This window comes from Podarcis liolepis (assembly GCF_965112155.1).
Source record: "Podarcis liolepis genome assembly, chromosome: 5".
Classification (NCBI taxonomy): Eukaryota; Metazoa; Chordata; class Lepidosauria; order Squamata; family Lacertidae; genus Podarcis; species Podarcis liolepis.
The window spans coordinates 30,266,890-30,288,863 of NC_139556.1; the positions used below are offsets into that span (position 1 = coordinate 30,266,890).

Sequence of the window (21,974 nt, forward strand, 5' to 3'; positions counted from 1 at the left end):
GTCATGGTTTAAGAAGCAATTGTTTATTAAACCGTGGCTTAGTACGAACAAACTAGGTGATACTGGGTGATATCTAACTGTCTGTCTACTAGTGGAACAGACTTCTGCTTGCACAACAGGACTTCCCCTTTCTCCGTTCTGTAGTTCTTCATATCTCAGATCTGCTCCCCCTGTGGATCTTGCTGCCTGAGGCACTCACATCACCTTGCCACATGTGTGGCCTGGCCCTCTTTGGGGAAATTGAGCTCCAGAGTACCCCACTTGAGGTCACAGTGTTACCCTTCAAAGGAGAGATTTGTTTCATTGTTTTTAGAAGAGTGGATCAGTTGTTACTTTTTGCTACTCTCATTTCCTTGCCCATTGCTTCCTCAAAGCTTCCATTTCTTTTCCAGCTGTGTATGTAACTATTCTTGGCACTCTTCAATCAGACAGGGAGAGAGGGAGATTCTTTTGATCCCTCAGATTTGCACAAAACAAATTATCCAAATTCTTCACCACATTTATGGATAGCAAAAGGTGGTGGTGGTATTATTGCCCTAGAATATTCAAAAACATTCAAGAGGTGACTAAGAAAATTCCCAGAAAAGTTATTAGAACATTATTTCCTGAGAAATTGTGGCCCAGATCTATACTGTCTCTTGTCGTGTTTACTTACAACTCCTACTTCCTCATTCCAGATCTAGCTCCCATTACGTTTTTACTTGTGTACCTCTTAAATCGGCTATGATTTCTGCTTAATGGCTCTCCATTTTTATAGCTGCTGTGTCAATGTGCATCACCAATGTCCCGCTTGCCTACTGATATATTTATAATGAAAATGCACTGGCAAGGGGTGCAAGTCTACAATTCTGTTTCTATGATTGATGCAATAATAGCACAATCGTGGTGGATTTATACCAGACTGTCCACGCACCATTCCACTGTATTACCGTATTGGCCCAAACATAAGCCGCACCCGAACATAAGCAGCACCTTTAACATTGGGAGGGGGGTAGGAAAAAAGAAAAAATACCCAAATATAAGCCGCTCCATTCCTTGCTGCTCCTGGCTGCATACTGGGGGGGGGGGGCATAGTGCGTTGCTGGTGGCCTTTCCCCTTCCTCGCTCTCTCACTTCCTGGCTTTGGGGGAGAGGACGGGGAATATACACAGGGTGGGCGCCCCAGTGCCACTCTCCTGGCGCTGTTTGCCCCATGCTCTTGGCTGTATGCCGTAAGGTCGTGAATATAAGCAGCATTTTAACTTTTCATGGTTGGAATTTGGGGGGGGGAGTGAGGCTTATATCCAGGCCAATATGGTACTTATGCTTCTCTAGTGTTTCTGCATTACTGCCATCTGGAGCTTTTACTCCTGCACTATAGTGCAACCAAAGTGGAAGGAAAACCATGCCCGGAACATATGCAGTATGAAAAATTACAAGGTTTCAGAAGAAAGCTGACCTGCAGTGAACAGTAAGTCCGCCCTGAAACACTGACAGATGAAAACAGTATAACAGTCTGAATACCATCATGAGCGCAAATTGCCACGAATTCTATGGGACGGTTTCCATTCATTTAAGTCAGGGCCAGCTCAATAACTTTTACCACCGTAACTAAATGAGGCCAGGGCATCTCTGTGAAATCTGCAAGTGCATTCTGGGTCTCTCTTTGATGTCACTGAGGACTCTGGGCTGCTCTGCTGATTCATGTAGAGTTCATGTAGCACTGCAGGTGTCCTTTTAAGTGTACTGCTCTCAAGCTGCTGCCTCTTAAGCCTTCATAGTGCCAGCCCTAACATTGGTAGATGTCAATTGTACACAGCGAATCTGTTTGCACATTGAAACTATTCCCTGTTTTGCACTTCACTGCTGTACTTTATGCAATTAACCACATCAGTGCTATTCTTTTTGGAATGACATTCATTTTGGTCATTAATCCACAGCGAAAATGAACTGCAACTGCTTTATCGGAATCAGAACTAAATACCAGTACTTTTGGAAAACAGAGAGCATCTCTGAACGCACAGAACAAATATTTGCATTACCTATTTATATTAAAATATGCAGAAATTTCCTCAGCGTCAAGCCAACTTATAAATTTTTATAACTTTTTCAAATTCTTCACATTTTTTAACACACAGCATTATTTCAGCTTTGTGCAGAGCTCAATAACAATCTTTCTGGCCTGGAAGGAAAAGAAGAAGAAGAACACACATTAGAATAAAGAATGCAGAATAAATAAAAAACAAAACAGTACAGATTGTACATCTACACATACAAAGACAACTTTCATGGTGAGGTCTGAGCAATTATAACAATACAATGTACCACATGTTGATTGAAAAGAATTTCTCTAGTTATTGAAGTCTTTCCTGGCCAAGTTTCACAAAACATAAATTAGGAAAGGGGGGGGTATGACATTCTCCCAATCTGACTTCTGTGCAATGCCAGTCATGCACATTTTAAACACAGACGAATAATGCGGTCTTTCTTCTAGGAACTGTTAACAGCTGTAGAAACTATTATGGCCTGCTTAAAAAACATGTCTTAGTAGCCAACACCCTCCAGACACTTAGCAATCCTAAAGCTATTCCTCCCGGCTAAATGAGAAGTGCTGCTGGAACAACACAATGTTTGACTGATGATAGTTGCTGGGAAAACAAGAACGAACAAACAACACAGACCTTTCAAACAGCCATTTGTGCCCTCAAATCCACTGCATAGTTAGAAAATGATCCATCAATTTTATAAAAACTTAAGTGGGCAGAAGGGGGGGAAGGAGAGACCGAACAAGAGAAAGGGGTGAGAGAAAAGAAACAAGGGCTGCAGCAGTCAGCGACATCACAAACTGAGGTCTTCTTCCAAGGATGAGAAAGCTGTGGACCTTCAGGTGTTATTGGAGACCAGCATCTCTGGCAAAGGGATGGGCAATGGTCAGGGATGATGAGATATGACTATTAGTTAGTTAGTTAGTTAGTTAGTTAGTTAGTTAGTTAGTTAGTTAATTAGTTGCTGAATTTCTATGCCACCCCTCATCCAAGGATCACAGTGTGGTTTACAACACATTCTTCATCCTTGCTGTATGCTAAGGAAAATCTAGATTCTTTCATCCACTGAGATTTGCTAGAAGTATGTATCTTTCTACCATGAATTTTCCTGTTCCCCCCACCCCCTCAGCACAGGGTAGGATTAACCATACCTCAGACAGAACTGCTGTCATTCTACAACTGCTGCAAGCAATTTGGATACCTGAATTACCAAAATGATTTCAGTTTGAGTTTTTCTTTTGTATATGATAAATGAGTACTGAGAGTCGCCTATTTAATTCTGGTGAATAAACCTTATATGCTGTGGTTTGGTATAAAAACAAATCTAAAGCACAGCTAACAGTGTGAGACAGTTCTTTTAATAAAAATAAAAATAAAAAAAATAAAAATTTGTGAACTGTTGCTAGAAGCTTCTCCAGATAAGGCTTCTTTCCTATCTGGCCCTGTGAGAGATATATATATACACTGTATGTGTATATATATATATGTCTGTGTGTGTATCTGTACATGTGGCCACATCCTGCTTCTGGCCTGACCTCAGCTTCTCCTCCACGGTTTGAGTCATGCCCACCAATATTTGAAAGGAAAGTAACCACATTTGTTTTAATATCAATTGAACTGCAGATTCATTGTTTGACACTGGGCAAGTCTGACAAACAAACCCTTTACATTTCCAAAAGAATTTTGAGCACCCTAATCTCAAAATACACATTGAGTAAAGACCAGATAGCACATGCAGACAATTGTGAAAGTGTGTGTTTTATTTCAGTCCCTCAGCCAACCACAATGCTAGCAGTTCAAGACAAGTGGATTTTCATGACTGGACTGATAGCTTCATTTCTCCAAATACCACAGCACAACATTGCCAACCCTTGGCATTGCTTGTTGCTCAGATTTGTTTTTCTTTTGTGACTATAATCACATTACTCTATATTTTGCTTCTTCTGCCAGCTTTTACGTATACTACATCTAAGCTGAAGAAAGTTTCGGTGATTTTTTTTGGGGGGGTGAGGTGGAAACAGGGATGAAATGGCCATCCATCTTAGCCTTGGTAGTGAGTGTCAATACGCCATATTATTGATCAGGGAAATTATTTTCCTGTGTCTGCACAGCAGTAGAGCGAGGGCAGCAAGCACTACCCTCTCTCTGACTTGGCTTTGTGATGGTGACCCTACATAGTAAATAAGGTCTGACTAGTCAGAGGTAGCCAACATGATGCCATCCTGATATTGTTGAACTCCAACTTCCATCAGCCCCAGCTGGCATGGCCTGCGGTCAGGGATGATGGGAGTTTTTGTCCAACAACATCTACAGGGCACCATGCTTACTATGCCTAGACTACCAGATGTCACAGAGCCAAATCAGAGTAAAAACAAAACTTTTCACCATCATTCTAGCACAGCTAAAGACAGAAGAAAAAAATAAACGCTAAAAAGCCACTTAGATGAAGAAGGGGAAATTATCTTTGAAACTTTTAAGCCACATCTCCAGAACTCCCCCTTTTGCATCAAAAAAGTTTGCAATGCAAGCTTGCAATGCAAGTTTGCAATGCAAGCCATGCACCCTAGATGCTGCAAATGTACTCCTACAATAGCAAAGTGCAAACTTACCTGTGTACAGTACATAATCAAGGTACATTCATCAGGGATTCACGATGAGCTACATATCCCTGTAGAGCACACACTCAGGGACAAATTTGTGCATTCCTCTGTAATGTGTGCAGTTCCCCCTGTCCTGCAATACTCCCATTACACCAGGAAAACTCAGGAGGAAGTTACTCAGGAAGTCACTGGTCTGACACAAACATTCAAATGGGTCTCTGAAAATCTCTGTGTTGGAAAATCTCCTACCTAACCTATTTATTTATTTTCTGTTAAATGTTTGGGTTTTCCACATTATTAGCCAATAAAAGTAAGCTATGGTGTTTGTTTCTGAGTAATGGTAATAACCAAAATGGTTGTTTCTGAAGTTGGCATTTGGTTTGTAGTCTATTATGGAGGTCACAACCAAAGAAGTGATTCATAAACCTCAAGGAAACAATTCATCATGTTCCTAGTTATGAAGTGATATCACCGTTTCACATCTCCATAAGAACTGCAAAAGGAAGTCATTGTTTTCAGTCATTCGCTAGCAATTATTTCCAAAAGAAAGTGGCATTTACACAGGATGCCATTACAAGCGAAAAGAGAATTTGTTCACAACAATGGTAGTTCTTCAAGATCTCTTTGTTCTAGGATAATAGGAGCTGAGAAGCTACAAACCACTTCTTAAAGGCTGAGGTGAAAGAACTCCAGATGTTTTATTAGGGTAGATCACCGTCATCTCCATATTGCCTGAAAGGTGCTTATAAAATATGTGTCAGTCTAATCTGATTCTCTTCAACTTATATTCAACTTTTTCAGCAACTACACATTCAGAAGTTTTTTGCAGTATTACCCTTGGATGACTGAACCACTTCGTGTGTTGAAACCCTTTCTGCTTCCTTTGAAATTCCTGTTAAAACCTTCCCACCCTCGCTTTTGCTTAGAACTTAGAAGCAGATATGCAGATTCTGAAAGCATTGCCCTTGCTCTGACTTGGCTTTGCAGTAACACCATGCAGTCAATCAAACTCGACAACATGATGATGTCACAAAGCCAAGTCAGAGTGAGAAAATTCTGGCACAGCCAAAGAGGTGAAAAAGGTATATGTTGCATGATCAAATATTCCCATAAGGGTTTTTGTTGTTGCTGTTTTTAAAATTGAACATAGTATACTAGCATAATAGAGAGAAGGCTATACTTTTTTCTGGTGGACTAGCTTTCCCCAGCAGGGAGTTTTTGACATGGGTGATTATTCAATAATGCTCCATTACTACAAGTTACCAAATAAACAGGTACTTTATTTCCCCTTATTGCTCCCTCTCTTCTTCCCAAACTGTTGTATGCTATGCCCAACTAAAAAAGAAGAAGAAAAAAAAGAAAACCAGCCCACAGCCTTTCCAGCTCATTGTGAGTCATCAGGTTTTCAATAAAGCCTGGCAGCCAATGATCTTCCATAAACTGGAATTCTAATCATAGTTTGTATGCTCTAGGACTTCCCCAGATCTGAAAAGTTTAAGAATATGTTTAATCCAACTGGCATGGGAAATGTACAGATTGCTAGAGACTAGAATCCTGCATTTAAAATGAAAAAAAAATCACATTTAAGGGAAGCTAAGGGCAGAACTGCCATTTTATAAGATGAACACAGAGTTTCAGTTTCTGTATTTCTCTTGCAGCACTAATGCAGGAATTGTGATGTGATATTTCCAGTAGAGAGGAGCTGCTGGGAATGAGTCTTGGGATAGTGAGTCTAGGACGAATTAAACATGCTAGTTCTTCCCTGCTCTACCACCACTTTTTTTTTTAACCTGCCCACCTACCTGCAAGTCAGTCTCTGGGACTGTGAAAACCAATGTTGGAAAGGATTTTCAGGAGTTATTCAATACACAAAGGAAGAATGAAGAACTCCCCCCCCCCTCCATCTTCCAATTTTCTCCTTCAAAAGTTGCCCTACCCAAGTATTCACATTACCTTGGCAAATGCAGGTTTGGGACCATGCGTTATCCAGGTAGCATATTGTCCTACTGAAGCTTACTGAAAGCTTGAAGCCTACGGTTGATTTTAATTATCTTTTGAATGTTTTATATATCTGTTTTTAACTGTTTTATGTTCATTCTTTTGTAAACCACTTATTGTTGTTGTTGTTTAGTCGTTTAGTCTTGTCTGACTCTTTGTGACCCCATGGACCAGAGCACGCCAGGCACTCCTGTCTTTCACTGCCTCCCGCAGTTTGGTCAGACTCAAGTTCGTAGCTTCGAGAACACTATCCAACCATCTTGTCTTCTGTCGTCCCCTTCTCCTTGTGCCCTCCATCTTTCCCAACATCAGGGTCTTTTCCAGGGAGTCTTCTCTTCTCATGAGGTGGCCAAAATATTGGAGCCTAAGCTTCAGGATCTGTCCTTCCAGTGAGCACTCAAAACCACTTATTACATTCAAGCAAAAGATGGATGATAGAGATATAGAGATATAGAGATAGATAGATAGATAGATAGATAGATAGATAGATAGATTTGAAAATAATGGAGTCTTTGTGCTACATACAGGTCAAGAAAGAGTGAATATGGTCAAGAAGAATTCAAGTGCAACCTGTGTTCATCTGTAGCACAAATGGCTTGGACGTAGAGACTTCAGGATTATAGTAGACCTGCCAAAGAAATGTTTGGTGAGAGGAATGGAAATTAACTGGTTTATGTTATTTTTTTTGTAAACCACTTATTACAATCAAGATAGATGATAGAGCGTGTGTCCCCATTTAAGAGAGCCACACCCAGCAACCTTTATTTTTGCACGTGTACCCTGAGCTATCTTTATGACTGACGTTTAGGATAACCATTATTTAGGTAGAACTACAGCCTGTCTTTTAGCCGTGGCCACCACCATGAGCCTTCACACTTACTCTGGGGAATGTAAGCTTGTCACCACCACACTTGGTGCTTAAGTATCTCGCTGTTTGGCAGGCCTTGCAGTTACCAACCATCCCTCTGAAAAGCAGGCAGTGATGCGCTCACTTCTGAGCTGATGATGACAAGCCGACAATGTCCAGAGCAACTGGCCTTTTCTTTCTGTGGAATTCCTTATTTCTTCCTTGGGTATCTTTATTTCTTCAGCCCCGCATGAAGATGTGTAGAGATTATTGGGGCAGCAGAACAGGGATGTGGAACTTGTAGTTCTCCAGACACTGAGTTGGGGTTGGGGTGCTAAGGTTCCCCAGGCTTGCAACAGAAACTAATCTTTTTCGCAGAACACTTAACATGTATACAATGCATTTCCAAGCACAGTTGACAAGAAACTCCATGTACTGAGGCAGTATATCTCTGAATCATAGATGGTGGGGCAAAAGAGAGTTTTGGCAGTTGCTTCTGGGTTTCCTGGGGGCATCTGGGGGTGCTTCCAGACTATTGCTGTTTTGCGGTGGGATTCAAATATATGCCAGCAAATTCAGGTTGTGCAATTAAAACTTGATTTGGTTCTCTTGTGAAACAAACCTAACCTGCCCCACCGTCAGATTTCTGACAATAAGGAAAGGGCTTAATGTGGAATATTTGCTTGATGCAACATTGTATGACCTCCCCCAAAACAAATCACAATGAATGCTTAGTCAATAGCCAACGTTGTCTAATCTTTCCCACCAACTTTATGCAAATGAACCAGGATGAATGCTCAGTAAAGAGGTTGCCTGGAAATGACCCGCCTGAACATTGGTGGAGACTGGAGACTGGACTCAAGAGACTCACCACCAGGAGGACACTTCTTATGTTCTTAGTACAGTGGTGTCTCGCAAGATGAAAAGAATCCGTTCTGTGATTCTCTTCGTCTAGCGGTTTTTTCGTCTTACGAAGCAAGCCCATTGACGGATTAGCGGATTAGCGCTTTTAGCGGCTTTTAGCGGCTTATCTGCTGATCGGATCAGCTGATAAGTGGCTTAGCAGCTTAGAAAAAGGGGGGGAGGGGAAAAAACCAGCAGGAACTCGCAAGACATTGTCGTCTTGCGAAGCAAGCCCATAGGAAATTTGTTTTGCGAAGCACCTCCAAAACAGAAAATTCTTTCGTCTAGCGAGTTTTCCGTCTTGCGAGGCATTCGTCTTGCGGGGCACCACTGTACTTCACATACATTTTTAATCTCATCCCTCTGAGACAGTCCTCCATAATTACTTGCTGAGTATCCATACAGAAGGCTGAGAACTAAGGAAATAGTGACTTTCCAGGAAGTGGTTTGTGAGATTCGCTTGCATCTTAAATAAGTTAAGCAAAGGAAGCTCACAGAAGGAAAACTGCCTGTACCCTCCTTCCCCATGCACCTCTCATGAGCTCCATCCTGCATTGTTCAGGACTCTCCCCACACCTTAGCTTCCATAGAAGTCTTCCAAGGGCGCAAGTGGGTGCAGGAGGAGACACGAGACTCTCCTTCTGTAAAATGATGTTGTTGGATGGACTGAATGCTGAATTAACATAGCATAGAATCCAGGCCAGTGTTTCCCAAACTTGGGTCTCCAGCTGTTTTTGGACAACAACTTCCACCATCCCAAGCTAGCAGGACTTGTGGTCAGGGATGAAGGGAATTGTAGTTCAAAAACAGCTGGTGACCCAAGTATGGGAAACATTGATCTAGACCTTCAGCCAGAGGGTGTCCACCTCACGTTCTTATGGCACCATCCTAACAATGTCTATTCAGAAGTAAGTCCTATTGGATTCAGTGGGGCTTACTACAAGTTAAGTGAGGTTACGTTTGCAACTTTAGCTATTACACAACTAGCTTTCTAGAAGCACACCTATTGGCAAAATTCCTCTCAGCTTTGAATTATCATGAGACATAATTAAGGGAGAGGGCACAATGAGACATTATTGTAAGAAAGGGACAACACTAAGCATCAGCTTATTTGGCTTCAATTGACTAGCTATCTAGCACACTTTCAAATTAATATCCAGCTTTGTTAATAGAAAGGCTTCCCCACTTCCTGTTCACTGCCTTCCAACTGACTTTTAAGATCCCAATAAAGCTAGAACAGCAAACATTTCCTCCTACTCAATTTTTGGATTTCCAAAATGTACACATATTTTTTCATTTAACACTATATCCCAAAGGGACTTGGTGTATGGTGAAAGCTTTAGTTACCACCATGTTTTTTTGGCAACCCAAATTAGTATCTGGTCCAACTCCGCCTTCTACCTTGGGAATGGAAAAAAGAAAAGTCTACAGATGTGGGATAATAACTCAGTAAAAATGCAATGCTCCAGCACAGATGCATCTATTCACTTTTCTTTGTTTCTAATATCTGGTTCGAAGGGAAATTGACTTTTTTGAAAATTCATATTATTGACTGTTGGCCATGCTCGTGGAGGCTGATGGGAATCCAACTCATATTGTAGAAGAATTTCTGTACACATTAAGTGGCTGGGCAACAGCATTGCAAAATTAGGAGAAAAGTGAATTGTGAAGGATGGCTGTGTTTTGGTTCACATCTTCTTTCAGAAACTGTGGATTACTTAAGTTTGCCTTTAAATGTTCACTCATCTCCACACAGAGAAAGCCCTACTGAGTTCAGTGGGTCTTGCTCCCATGCTACTGTGTATAGGATTGCAGCGTTGGTTTTCATATAAATCCTCAAAACAGTCTTGATATTCCCTGGTTTCCCTTGAAGAGTTACTTATTTTTAATTCTTAATTTGCTAAGTTACATGTAATATTTACACAAAAGAAACAACTCCGCTGGTAGTACTCAAAGTATTTCTAAAAGAACCAGCACTCCATTTCTAAAGCAAGAAAGAAATAACTGTAGGCTTACTCACATTTCTAAATTGATTGATCTGGGACAGTTCTTCAGTTCCTGTCTGAAGTAGACTTTTTGGATATGTTATTTCGTTCCCTCAAGGATAATGCAGAATTTGAAGATGGACAGCCCTCCTTATCTAGGGGTCACTCTTGAGTTGAAAATGAAGGGAAGATGTTCAGCCACTAGCCTGGCTTTATGGCTAAGTCCTAATAGCACTGCCCCACCTCAAAGCTGCCTTAAGGGTGATGCCCTGTTTGACTGTAACCGGGCAGCATTTCCGTGGCAACGCCTGATGCTCCACTGTGTCATCATTGAGAGTCATCTGATTGGTCAGATTAGCCTTTATGACTCTAGGCTATGTCATGCAGCTGAAGGTCTGAAATAAAGTCCAGTAGTGGTGTCAGTTATCAGCCCAACAATAGCAAAAGAAGATTGTGTTTTGCAGTGGGGAATCAGGCAAAAACCAGATCGAAATCACCTATCCAGAACAATAGAGCCTTCAGCTTCATGCAGAACTTCCATCAGGGAGTAAAAAAAGATGACTTTCCCAAGGCAGGGTATTCCACAACTTAGGCACAGGCAACAGAGAAATTCCTGCAACATGATCCTGACAACTGGTGGGAGGACATGTAGCAGGGCCTCCTCAAATGACCTAAACAATTGTGCAGGGTCACGAGAGGAATAGCTTCTCTTCTTTACAGTGTTCCAATATATGCAATCAGTTGGTCAAGAGACTAGTAGCCCTCACTGATCAACTGCAGGAGTGCCACGAAGGCATGCATGGGAAATCTCAGTCCCAGGGGTCCAAATGTGGCCCTCTTTATCTGTTTTTGGGTATTCTTCCCAGGTCACAACCCCTCTTGAGCCAACACCGCTCACCATCCCTGAGCCACACCATCGCTGAGTGCTTTTGCCTGGCTTGAAGGAGTCCTTGAACTCTGCCAATACTTCATGCTCGCTGGGAGGATAGAGAGGGATATGTGAGTGTGAAGGAACTAGCTTACCAGACAAAGGTAAGATTCACATTTATTGCTCTGTCCACTTTTGCCTCTGCGCTCCCCCCCCCCACCACTGCCATGTTTCTGATTACTTTTTGTAAATGTTTAAGTGGGTCTATATATTAGGTAAACACGCCAGGTATCTGTTTTGTTTTATTTTTAAAGGGTGAAGCATTTATAACTGATATGTGCTGCTAATTAAGGGCTTATTTTATTCTCTTTATAAATTTAAAGCACTTTTATACAATTTGTATAATTTTACAGTGTCAGCCTCCCACTAGAGACTTTTTTGGCAGTTTAATTTTGAATGTGTCCAAGAACCTTGAACCGTGCTTGCTCACCCTCCCCATCAAAATCTCTCTCCTCCCACCCCCGGTCAATTATTCCTGTTTTAATTTTAATGCAGGAAAGCTTTTAAATTATTAGAGGTGGACGTGATTATCTTACAGGGCTTTGGAAACTAAAGGCAAAGACAAAGAGTCCAAGATCTCTTGATCACGATGTTCTCCTGTGATTCTCTGTGTCAGCTCACTTTCCTGCTCAGGTTGCCAGAGCAGTACGTATTGCGAATGGTTTTAATATAGCCAACTCATTGTGACTTCAGTTTAAAATCCTCAGTGAATGAAGAGGATAACAAAGCGTGGATTGCATGCTTGTGATATACGGGAAGTACTGTATGTCACAAGTAAGATAATAACATGCATGTGTGGGAGTTTCCAAGTTGACTGAGTTATCTTTGAAGTTGTGGTATATCTCCCAGATACACTCTTTTAATTTACAGATATTGCACCAAGGATACATTCAGCCCTTACAAAATCTCCACACTATGCATTCTTCTATGATTAACCGACTCTGTATTTGATTTCTCCCCTACTTCCCTCTTCTCTATTATTTATTGACAGAGAGGCCAAACAAACCACAGAAAAAATACTCTTGTTTCTAGACTCAATCTAGTAGTGCCAATGGGAGCTCTTTCTAGAAGTCTGATTTCCACATTTGGAGGGATGGGGGGGGGGAGCTGGTTTTCATCAGGATAGCAGCGCACAGGAAGCGGGGTTAACCCTTCGCTTCCCAGCTGCCATCCCAACAAAAACCATCACTCCCCACAAAACACATGTGACAAATCCTCTAAACATTATTGTTGTGTAAGGCTGGGGAGGGGAGGCGGCATAGAAAAACTGGCGGAAATAATGACCAAGATAAAGTGTCTGGGAACCAAACATTATGAATAACAGCTGAGGGAATTGGTTATGTTGAGCCTGATAAAGAGGAGATTGAATAGAGATATGATAGCCATCTTCAAATATCATGGAGGACAGAGCAAGCTTGTTTTCTCCTGCTCTGGAGGGTAGGACCTGAAACAGTGGGTTCATGTTACAAAGAGATTCTGACTAAACATCAGGAAGAACTTTCTGATGGTAAGGGCTGTTTGACAGTGGAACGGTCTCTCTCAGGAGGTGCTGGACTCTCCTTCCTTGGAGGTTTTAAAGCAGAGGTTGATGGCCATCTGTCATGTTTGATCTGGCTGAGATTTGTGCATAGCAGGGCGTTGGATTAGATGACCCTCATGATCCCTTCCAACTCTACAATTCTGTGATTCATTGTGTGATCTGTGGACCCCCAAGGTAGAGGCTCTTCATTAATTCAAAGATGAATTGAGGGAATGAAAGAATTAGGATAACATCTGCACCATTTAAAGCACATAGCTTCCCCAGAATAATGGAAACTGTAGTTTAACCCAGAGCTACAATTCCCAACCCTCTTAACAAAATATGGTTCCCAGAATTCTTTGCGGGGGAGCCATGTACTTTGAATATATGGAGGTGAAAGATGTTAAATTACTCAAAAGCAAGAAAGAGTCTGTTGACAGAGTGGGCTGATATAGGTGAAAGATGGGGTGGGAACTGTTGCTAAAGTCATTGGTTATTTAATCTATATGAATGTTTTGTTTGTTTTTACCTAGGAGTTTTGTTAAATTGGAAATATTAATTTTGTTGCTGTGGTTTTGCTTGTTTACCTTATGGCAACATTGTTAAGGGGTTTTTTTTGGACCTGTTTGTTTGATTTTGTAATTTTTGCATATTGTTTTTGTTTATTTTTATTACTTAGTTCCTCTGGTACTGAAAACATTCAATGCAGAGTGGGCTATAAATACTGTGAATAAATAAATATATGGTGTGGATGTTATATAAGAGACTGGCTGGGCTTAGAGGGAGAAATAAAGAAGTTGTGGGATGACACAATATTTGAATCTGCAGGAAGGGCAGAGAGTGCTGGCAAAGAAGAAAACTGTGAGTATATTAGTTTTGATATGCAGCTTGGAGTCTCAGGAACTTAATTATCTCCTCAAATAAACTAATGCAAAGTTTGCTATATACAGCATTTCTCTGTCAAGCATTAAATTGAACCGGCAAGTTTTCAGTATTTTAATATTTATAACCTGATCCCAACCATTTTTACATTTATTTCAGCTGAGCATATTGCAGCCTTAATGGTCCACTCACTGCTGCAGCAGTCCTGTAGATCTCCACTGATTCTTACTTCTCAGGTAAATACTAGGCATATTAGTTTAACGTCAATGGCAACAGGTGAAATGAAGGACCTGAAGTCAGTTGTGCTCACTGTAAAAATGATCTGTTCTTGCTAACCTAGCTAAAGAGAGTGATGCATTTCACTGGACTTAGGCTAAACTACACAAGGTGATTAATTAAGTGCAGAAAACAAAATATTTGTCATGAAAATTCAGTGTTGTTAATACATAGAAACCTAGACCTTTAGCAAAAGTTGTGAGAGGTAGAATCATAATGCTACTCTTCTATATTGGAAAGGCACAGTACCAATGGTTCATTTTTCATTATTAAATGTTGTTTTTAAATACATATGTTCTTTCCGACTTAAGATGTGTGCGTTCTTTATGAAAGAAATACCCTAGAGTGTGATGAGAGGGGCAAGCTCTGTAACTGTCTGCCAGAAATCTGCCCCACATCCTTCAAAACAAGGCTGTGTACACCTTTAAAACACATTCTTTCCCTCAAAGAATCCTGGGCGCTGTATTTCACCCTTCACAGAGTGACAATTCCCAGCAACCCTTAGTAAACTACAGTACCCAGAATTCTTTGAGGAGGACATGGTGTGCAATCAACCAGAACGTGTAAACATTCCTAAATAGAAGTTTGCTGGGTGACCGTTTTTTCCAGGAGCCCAAAGTTGCCTGCGGCCCAAGCCAGAAGGTTATGCCGTTTACCAGCCGCTGACGGAGGCGGCCTGTCACCCCGAAGGAAAACACTCTTCAGACACGCGGCCCCCACCTGCCTCATGGGAATTGTAGTCTCTCCGCGAGAAAGGAAAGGAGAAGGCCGGCAAGTTTTGCCCCATTAAAATCCTCCGTCCCCTTCAGCTTTCCTTTTTTTAAAAAACAACAACAGGGATACCCGTGTAGGTGCGTTTCAAGCAAAAGAAAAAGAGAGAAACTGTCGAGGAAGAAAACTACAATCCCCATAATGCCTAGCGGGACCAAAGGGGGAAAAAGGGAATCGAGAGGCGGAAAGCCGACGAGGCGGCGCGTGCGCAAAGCCTCGCACCATCCGCTGTGGGGAGGCAGCGGCGGCGGCGGCGGCACGATGCCCCGCGACAACATGGCCTCCCTGATCCAGCGGGTGGCCCGGCAGGCCCGCCTCACGTTCCGCCCGCCGGGCGGTAACAACAACGGCGGCGGCGACGGGAGCGGGCCTCGCTTCGCGGAGAACCTGCACCGCCTGCAGCAGCTGCTGAACGAGGTCCGGGCCGAGGACCTGCGCCTGTCCCCGCGGGGCCCGTCGGCGGTGCCGGGCCTGGCGCAGCCTCCCGTGAGCTACATGCACATCTGCGAGACGGAGAGCTTCAGCATGGGCGTCTTCGTGCTGCGCGCCGGCGCCTGCATCCCTCTGCACGACCACCCGGGCATGGACGGGCTGCTCAAGGTGCTCTACGGCACGCTGCGCATCGCCTGCTTCGACGCCCCCGACGGGGGAGCCGCGGGAGCCGGGGCGGGAAGCGCCACCTCGGCGGGGGCGTCGTCGTCGGGGCAGCCCCCTCCTCGCTCCCGCCGGCGCGCCCTGCTCCGCTCGCACCAGCTCTACACGCCCGCCTCGGCGCCCTGCCTGCTGTCGCCGCACACCGACAACCTGCACCAGATCGACGCCGTGGGCGGGCCCGCCGCCTTCCTCGACATCCTCGCGCCGCCCTACGATCCGGAGCACGGGCGGGACTGCCACTACTTCCGCCTCCTGGACGGGCAGAGCCTGCCTCCGCCCGCTGCCGACCCTCCGGGTCTGCCCAAGGAGGTGTGGCTGCTCGAGACGCCCCAGGCGACGGATTTCTGGTGCGGCGGAGAGCCCTACCCGGGACCCCAGGTGTCCCCTTGAAGGACCATCCCCAGACCCGCCATGCTCCTGGCCTGAGCTGCCCGCCATCCGCTTTAGACGGAGGGAAGATGCGAGTCCTTTTCTCGTCCCCAAGGCTCGCCGGGAAGGGATTGCCCAGCTCGCCCCAGGCCCCTTGACACTCTAGCTTCCGGAGGTGCTGATGGCTGCGGTTGGGGAGAGCAAAGCCATAGGAAGAGTCCTGTCCAGTCCCTGGCCAGAGGCTCCCCCCCCCTTCTGAACTTGCAGCTTCCTTCCTTCCTACTGCTGCACCACACAAAATGCCCTACTTCCACGAGGGCATTTATTGGGAGGTGTCTTGATTTGTTTTAGGGAGATAAGTCAGCATCTGCTGCTACTTCTGGTTCACTTATTTCAGAGAGCATGAAGAACTCAACTCCACTGGCTTAAGGTGGAGGGGCAGATCTGCAGGCGACATTAAATGAAGAGTTAAGGAAGGAAAACAGGTCCTACTCCAAACCCGCATTTCAAATGGTACACATAGAAGTAGGGTATTTTTTAAGGGTGGATGTTGCCCTCCCCACCTGCAGGCAAATTCCCAGTAGCACAACAGCCAACTCCTACTTGGCATACAAACTGAGAACACTTAAGGTGGGCACTGCCTCTTTTCTGGCCAAGAACGTGGCCTGAGCTGCTTTGTTGTGTGTGTGTCTCAGCTGCTTGGAGCGGAGAGGGGAACCATCATCCACTCAGGACACATACTGTATTCCACAGCTCTTCCTGCAAGGAAGCTACTACAAAATCCGGAGCCTTCCTCTCCATTCTGTGCGTACAAAGCAGTCAGGTGCCATTGTATTTATTCCTACCGGTTGCTGTGAAGATATGGAAGAATAGGTTTGGTTAAAAACAACAACAACTACACTACTCGGCTTAATTTAGAAATAAACTTTGGGCTGCAACCCCCCCCTCTTTTTTTCCTTTTGCTAGAGCTGAAAAAAATTAAGGCAATAAGAATTCTTCCCTGAAGCTTGCTAGTTAACTTTCCCTATGAATGGTCCAGTACTTTTCAGTTCCCATGTCAATTCAGACTGATGAGGATGTTCTCCTGCTCCTTCTCTCCTGGGTGGATTTGGGAGAAAAAATGTGCTGAAAAGCCAAGAAAGATACTAAATTGGCTGGAGCAGAGAGCAGTTCGGTATATAACTGAAATTCAGGTTGCATCCTGTGCAAGGATGCTGCCAGGTTAGAGATTATCCTGTGGGGGAGAAATATTGTATTAAGAAACATGATTTTTAGATATTAAAAACTGAGAATTCCTGATTATCTGTTGTGCAATTCTTTAACATAAGGTGACACTTTTTTCTTAGTGGATTTTGCTGGAAGATTCATTCCTATGTATCTGGAAGGATAGCATTATGTAACAGAACAACAGATGGTGTTTTTCGCAATTGGTGGTAATAGTCTTAGTTTCTGGCACACGTCTTGTATAGAATAGAATTGGGGGGGGGGTGAGTTGCAGGCAGCTTCTGGCTTGACCACTCTGCTTTTATGGAAAAAATAATTATCTATACCTGTGGGTAGACATGTAGTGAAGTAATATACAGTACTTGCCCCATTTAATATTTCTAGAGTTATTTTACAGAACTTTTATTAAAAGAGGAGGAAACAGGTGTTGTGGCTTTTCCTCCCCATAGCATGAGTGTCATTACAGGGTGGGAGGGGGCTTCTTTCCTGGATGCATACTGTCTATACTTCTAGAAAACTATATAATCCTGTTGAACTTAATACCAGTTGTCCAACAAGATCTAGGTTATACTGGTATCTTGGCTATCATTCTATTTCAGTGAGTCCCAGTTACTGAGGACCCCCTATTTTTCAACAGCCAAGCCATGACCCCTTTTGAAAAATTTGATAACGCTGTGGTAGTTACCTCCGCAAAGCAATTTTTTGAACAAAATGTGGAGTAGCTCCTATTAAGACTAGGGCTGAGCGATATCTGGCTTTCAATGTTGTGATATATCAGCAACTAAACATCACAATATTCCAATATATCACAATGTCTGAAAATGGAGATCAGGTGTGGGGATGTGGGAAGGAGCAGTCACAGTCATGGTTGAGTGGGACGGGGTGGGGATGGGGGGCTACATCAGGCTGCCTTCAGTGGGGCAGCCTGTGGTGGCAGCTAGCCAAAATGCACAAGATGCATGTCTGCTGTGGCAGTGCTGCTTTCCTGCTGACTGAGAAAAGCTGCTCTGCCTCAGTGCCAGGGGAAGGTAGTGCCACAGTGCATTGATGTGAGGGCCATCAGCTGCCCTTTTCTTCAGTCAGTGTGAGGGAAGGCAGCTCAGATCAGCAGCATTATCGGCTGAGATCATTGTGTGATTTCAGTGGTGCCTTGCAATCAGCTGCCCTGTTCTCCCTTGCACAAGGAGTAATATATTGCTGTCTATTGCCGAGTCAAAATCATTATCGCGATGTGATTTCAAAACCGATTTAGGTCAATATATTGAAAATTGCACAGCGCTAAAACAGACCATAAAATTTGTGATATTACCATGCAAAAATGACAAAATATTATTGGTGAACCACTGGTCTATTTGGTTCATTAAGTGCCCTTCAACCTCTGTGCAACTCTTTTCATGTTTGGATAATTTGTTTCAATGTACAAGGTGGTAGTAGTTTGGGGGTTTTCAAGGTCAAGGTGTGTTACACAAGGATTTCAAGTATAATTTACTAATGCTTGTGAGTTTTGATCATAACCTCCACAAAGATCATAAGAGAAAGTGCAGTATCAAATATCTTAGAAGCAACCCTTCATTGATGGTGGATTTCCTGTTCTTATGGCAATCTCCAAACTCCTGCCTTCGTATCAGTATCACTTTTGTGGTGCTTTTCCTCCATTGTGATCAGGTGTTAAATCTTTTGAAACAGTGGTGGTCTTTAGTGTTGCAGCATAGGGAGCAGCTAAGCTAACTCTGGCCACGTTAAACCAAGGCTGATTTGTCCCATGATGTACTGAGAGAGGAGGAGCGCAAAAGTGAGTATTGCTGAAATAATGATGTGCTGGGATGGATGGGAGTTGGAATCTAATCTAGCAGCATCTGGAGGGTGGCCTAAAGAATTAGCCTTGTGACTGAGCTGCTACTCATCCATGGTGTTCTGCCCCTGTATGCCAATTTTTCCTGTCTGTAGTCCCTTTTGAGCTTCACTGAAAACTGCTGTGGAGGGTCCCCTGACCCCTAGAAGCAGTGGGGGTGAAGTGGGGCAATAGAAACCCCCTGGGCTAATGTTTGTATAGATAGAAGAGGATCTCTCTATAAAATCGGCAGCGATGCCATAGTTTGTACCTTAGGAGGATTTCTATAGTTCATAGACAAGTACAGGTTGGCAAATTACTGCTGCTAATGGAAAAAGCTGCTGCTGTGTTAAACCAGTGTTGTTACTATTAAAAACTCCATTCTTAAGTTGGTCTAACTTTTACATTAACCAGGAAAGTGGACACCACACGTTACCAGCTAAGTTTGAGTAAATGTGTTTCATAACAAATGGATTTAACACACATGAAACAGGCAAGCATGTGACGGTTTCTTCCTCCTGCCTGTGGAATCCAAAGTTTTCGCAAGCCAGGGTAGAGGTTTTCAAAAGAAACTATGAAGGCGTAATCCACAAGCCACACAACCTGTAGAGCTGTTTAAATAGTAAGCCATACACGATCTATGACAGCAGGTGTGGACTGTTTTGAATGTGGCCCTGCTTAAAAAAAAGTATCCCTGCAAGAAGGCTATGCATACCCTTTTCTGCCTTTTCCCCCCACACCCCTTGGTTCAGCTACCCTCCCCCTGCTTCTTATCCCTTATGAGTAGATTGCTGTGGTCTGTGGTGAAATCTCTCCTGCAACTGCCAAAGATCACAGAAGCCCCCTCCACAGTAACTCAGAGCAGGATTTTTAGTGTGTCTGCCCCTGTTCTGTGGAATAGCATTCCTGCCTAGATGCGACAGGTGCCCACTATGTACTTTGTGGAAACAACCGAAGACATATTGCCTCCTTCCCTTTCCTGTGACCAGCTAAACGTTCCCTACATTTGCTAATGTTTATTGTGCCCTGTTCTTTCCCTTTATCTTAGTCCCCGTCATCTTTCTTTTTGCTCTAAGCACTCATGGTTAAAAGACCAAAAGGCTGGCTCACACATACATACATACATACATACATACATACATAGGAATCACACGACGACTGCAGGATCAAGTGAAGACTTGCACTTGCAAAGGAGCCATCATAGAGCCAAGACCACAGAGAGAGCTTCCATATTTCTGCACCTTGCCTCAAAGGCAGGGCTTTTCAATGGGGTCAGCTCATGTATTTGGGGGCCAGCCATAAAGTGTTGAAGAAGTCAAGTAATATAAATGCCGTGTGTTGGCCATTCTCATATCACTGTACGTTTTGCAAAGTTCCTACGATTTCATTGCCGCTAAAGCAAAAACACAGTAATAGGACTCAGGGATGGCACCAAAACTCTGAAATTCCCATGTTCAACCAGCGTACTAATAGCCACTTGCCTCTCTCCCTCTGGCTTGCCCAAGTTAGTGCTTTTTCTTTACACCACATTTGGGATCCTCCCCCTGAGTGCTCTCCCTGGGCCCATCTCCCCTTCAACTGCGGAGGAGCAGCGGAACCAGGGGGTTTCAAGAACTGGCAATGTCTCCTTGCAGTTGACTAACAAGCCCAACCCGATGCTGGCCTAATGCCCCACATACAGTAGATATGTGTGGGCAAGCAGCCAAATAAAAAGGTTAGCACGAAACTAATGTCTGTGGATTTATTTCCAAGACAAAGAATGGGTCACAGAGTTATCAGGAGTTTCCACCACGACAAGATTCTTTACAGAGGGATCTGGCAAAAAAGGCATTGAAGCCCGTGACCTATTTAAAGTGACATTTTCCTGTGAAGCATGATGCTCTTTAAGTGCTCTCTTTGCAAAGCTGCAGAAACCTTTCCTTGCCCATCAAAGCAGCTTTCTCCAAGTGGGCCATGCTTGGTCGGTGCGGTATTTATTTCCTGAGCTTGCTTAAATTAGTATGCCTCAAATCACGGAACAATAATGAGTCAAAAATGCATTAACATTTCTATTTATTGCTTTGTGGGGAAGTCCTCAGTGCTCAAGTGCTACTCGGCTCGAGGATTTGGTTTACACGCAAAAAGGACAAGGAAGCTTTGCGCATGTTGCCATTTCGTGCACTTCCGGAACCTCAGGTTGAATTTTGCACGAGTCAGGAAAGACCTGTTGTGCATACCTAACCTGCAAGATCTGAAATGAACACCCAACTTTCATAGGCTGTGATCCAAAGAACAACATGAGCTTTCACAAAGTGCTTCCACTGGACCAGATCGTTTTTCTTTGAATGGGCTTGTGCCAAACCTGCTACTTCAAAACATTCTCAAGTGACCTAGAAGGCTGCATTCTTCTGTGTATTTACTTGAAAGTGAGAGCCATTGAAATCAGTGGGACATACTTCTGAGGACACATGGTTAGGTTTGCACTACAGCCTGATTGCACTCAATAGGGCTTACTTCTGAGTAAACATGCATAGGAATGGCTTCCATATCTACCGTACCTCCAAGCTCACTAAATTATCTTTCATGGTTCTTTAGATCCAGGCCATACTGTGTGAGGTATCAACACTATTTCAAACTGTGTGGATGTTTCTACCAAATACCTTTGCTGCAAGCAGGCGAAATTGCTAGGAGGGACACACAGCTGAAAGTGTGAAAGTGCAATGGCACAAACTTGGCTGTGGCACTATTCAGTCTCACAATTTCAAAACTGCCCTTTCTATCGTCATCGTCGTCATCATCACCACCACCAACACCCCCCCCCCGGTGAAAACTTGCTAGGGGGAACAAGCGTAAAGGAATTCCAGGCACTGGGAAAGTGACTGCACTTACCTGTAAGGCCCACTGGATACAATGAGTAGACATATACAGAATCAGGCCTGCACTTTTCCCACTGAGGCTGATGGGACAAAATGTATCACTCTGGCTGGGTAGTACATTAGGTCCGCTTGATACACATGAGTTGAAAGGAGCAGATTTGGAAACATTAGACACTGATTTAAAAGGATCGCCTTGTAGAAATAACAGCCCTAATTCAGGCCTATCTCATCATTTTGTTTTTTGATCTAGTGACGATATAGCAGGACAAGACAGAAAAATGAAGGAATACCTTGCCCCATGAGGCACA

General features: G+C 43.6%; 1 protein-coding gene and 1 long non-coding RNA gene across 3 annotated transcripts; one reads left to right on the forward strand and one right to left on the reverse strand.

Annotated features, from left to right (window-relative positions):
- Nucleotides 1-250: 250 nt before the first annotated feature.
- LOC310707954 lies at nt 251-10,722 on the reverse strand. Of its 2 annotated transcripts, none has more exons than XR_014526775.1 (3): nt 10,393-10,722; nt 2,022-2,161; nt 251-536 (listed from the first exon to the last, which is right to left on the reverse strand). It is a non-coding gene; the product is annotated as an uncharacterized lncRNA (long non-coding RNA). The 2 variants fall into 2 exon arrangements; XR_014526776.1 differs by lacking the exon at nt 10,393-10,722 and adding an exon at nt 2,661-6,571 and having other exon boundaries at nt 401-536.
- Nucleotides 10,723-13,832: 3,110 nt separating this feature from the next.
- ADO (2-aminoethanethiol dioxygenase) lies at nt 13,833-17,058 on the forward strand. Its single transcript, XM_083505521.1, has 2 exons — nt 13,833-13,922; nt 14,572-17,058. The coding sequence occupies exon 2, from the start codon at nt 14,875-14,877 to the stop codon at nt 15,775-15,777; it is 903 nt and encodes a 300-aa protein (XP_083361647.1). The 5' UTR covers nt 13,833-13,922; nt 14,572-14,874; the 3' UTR covers nt 15,778-17,058.
- The last annotated feature ends 4,916 nt before the right edge of the window (nt 17,059-21,974 follow it).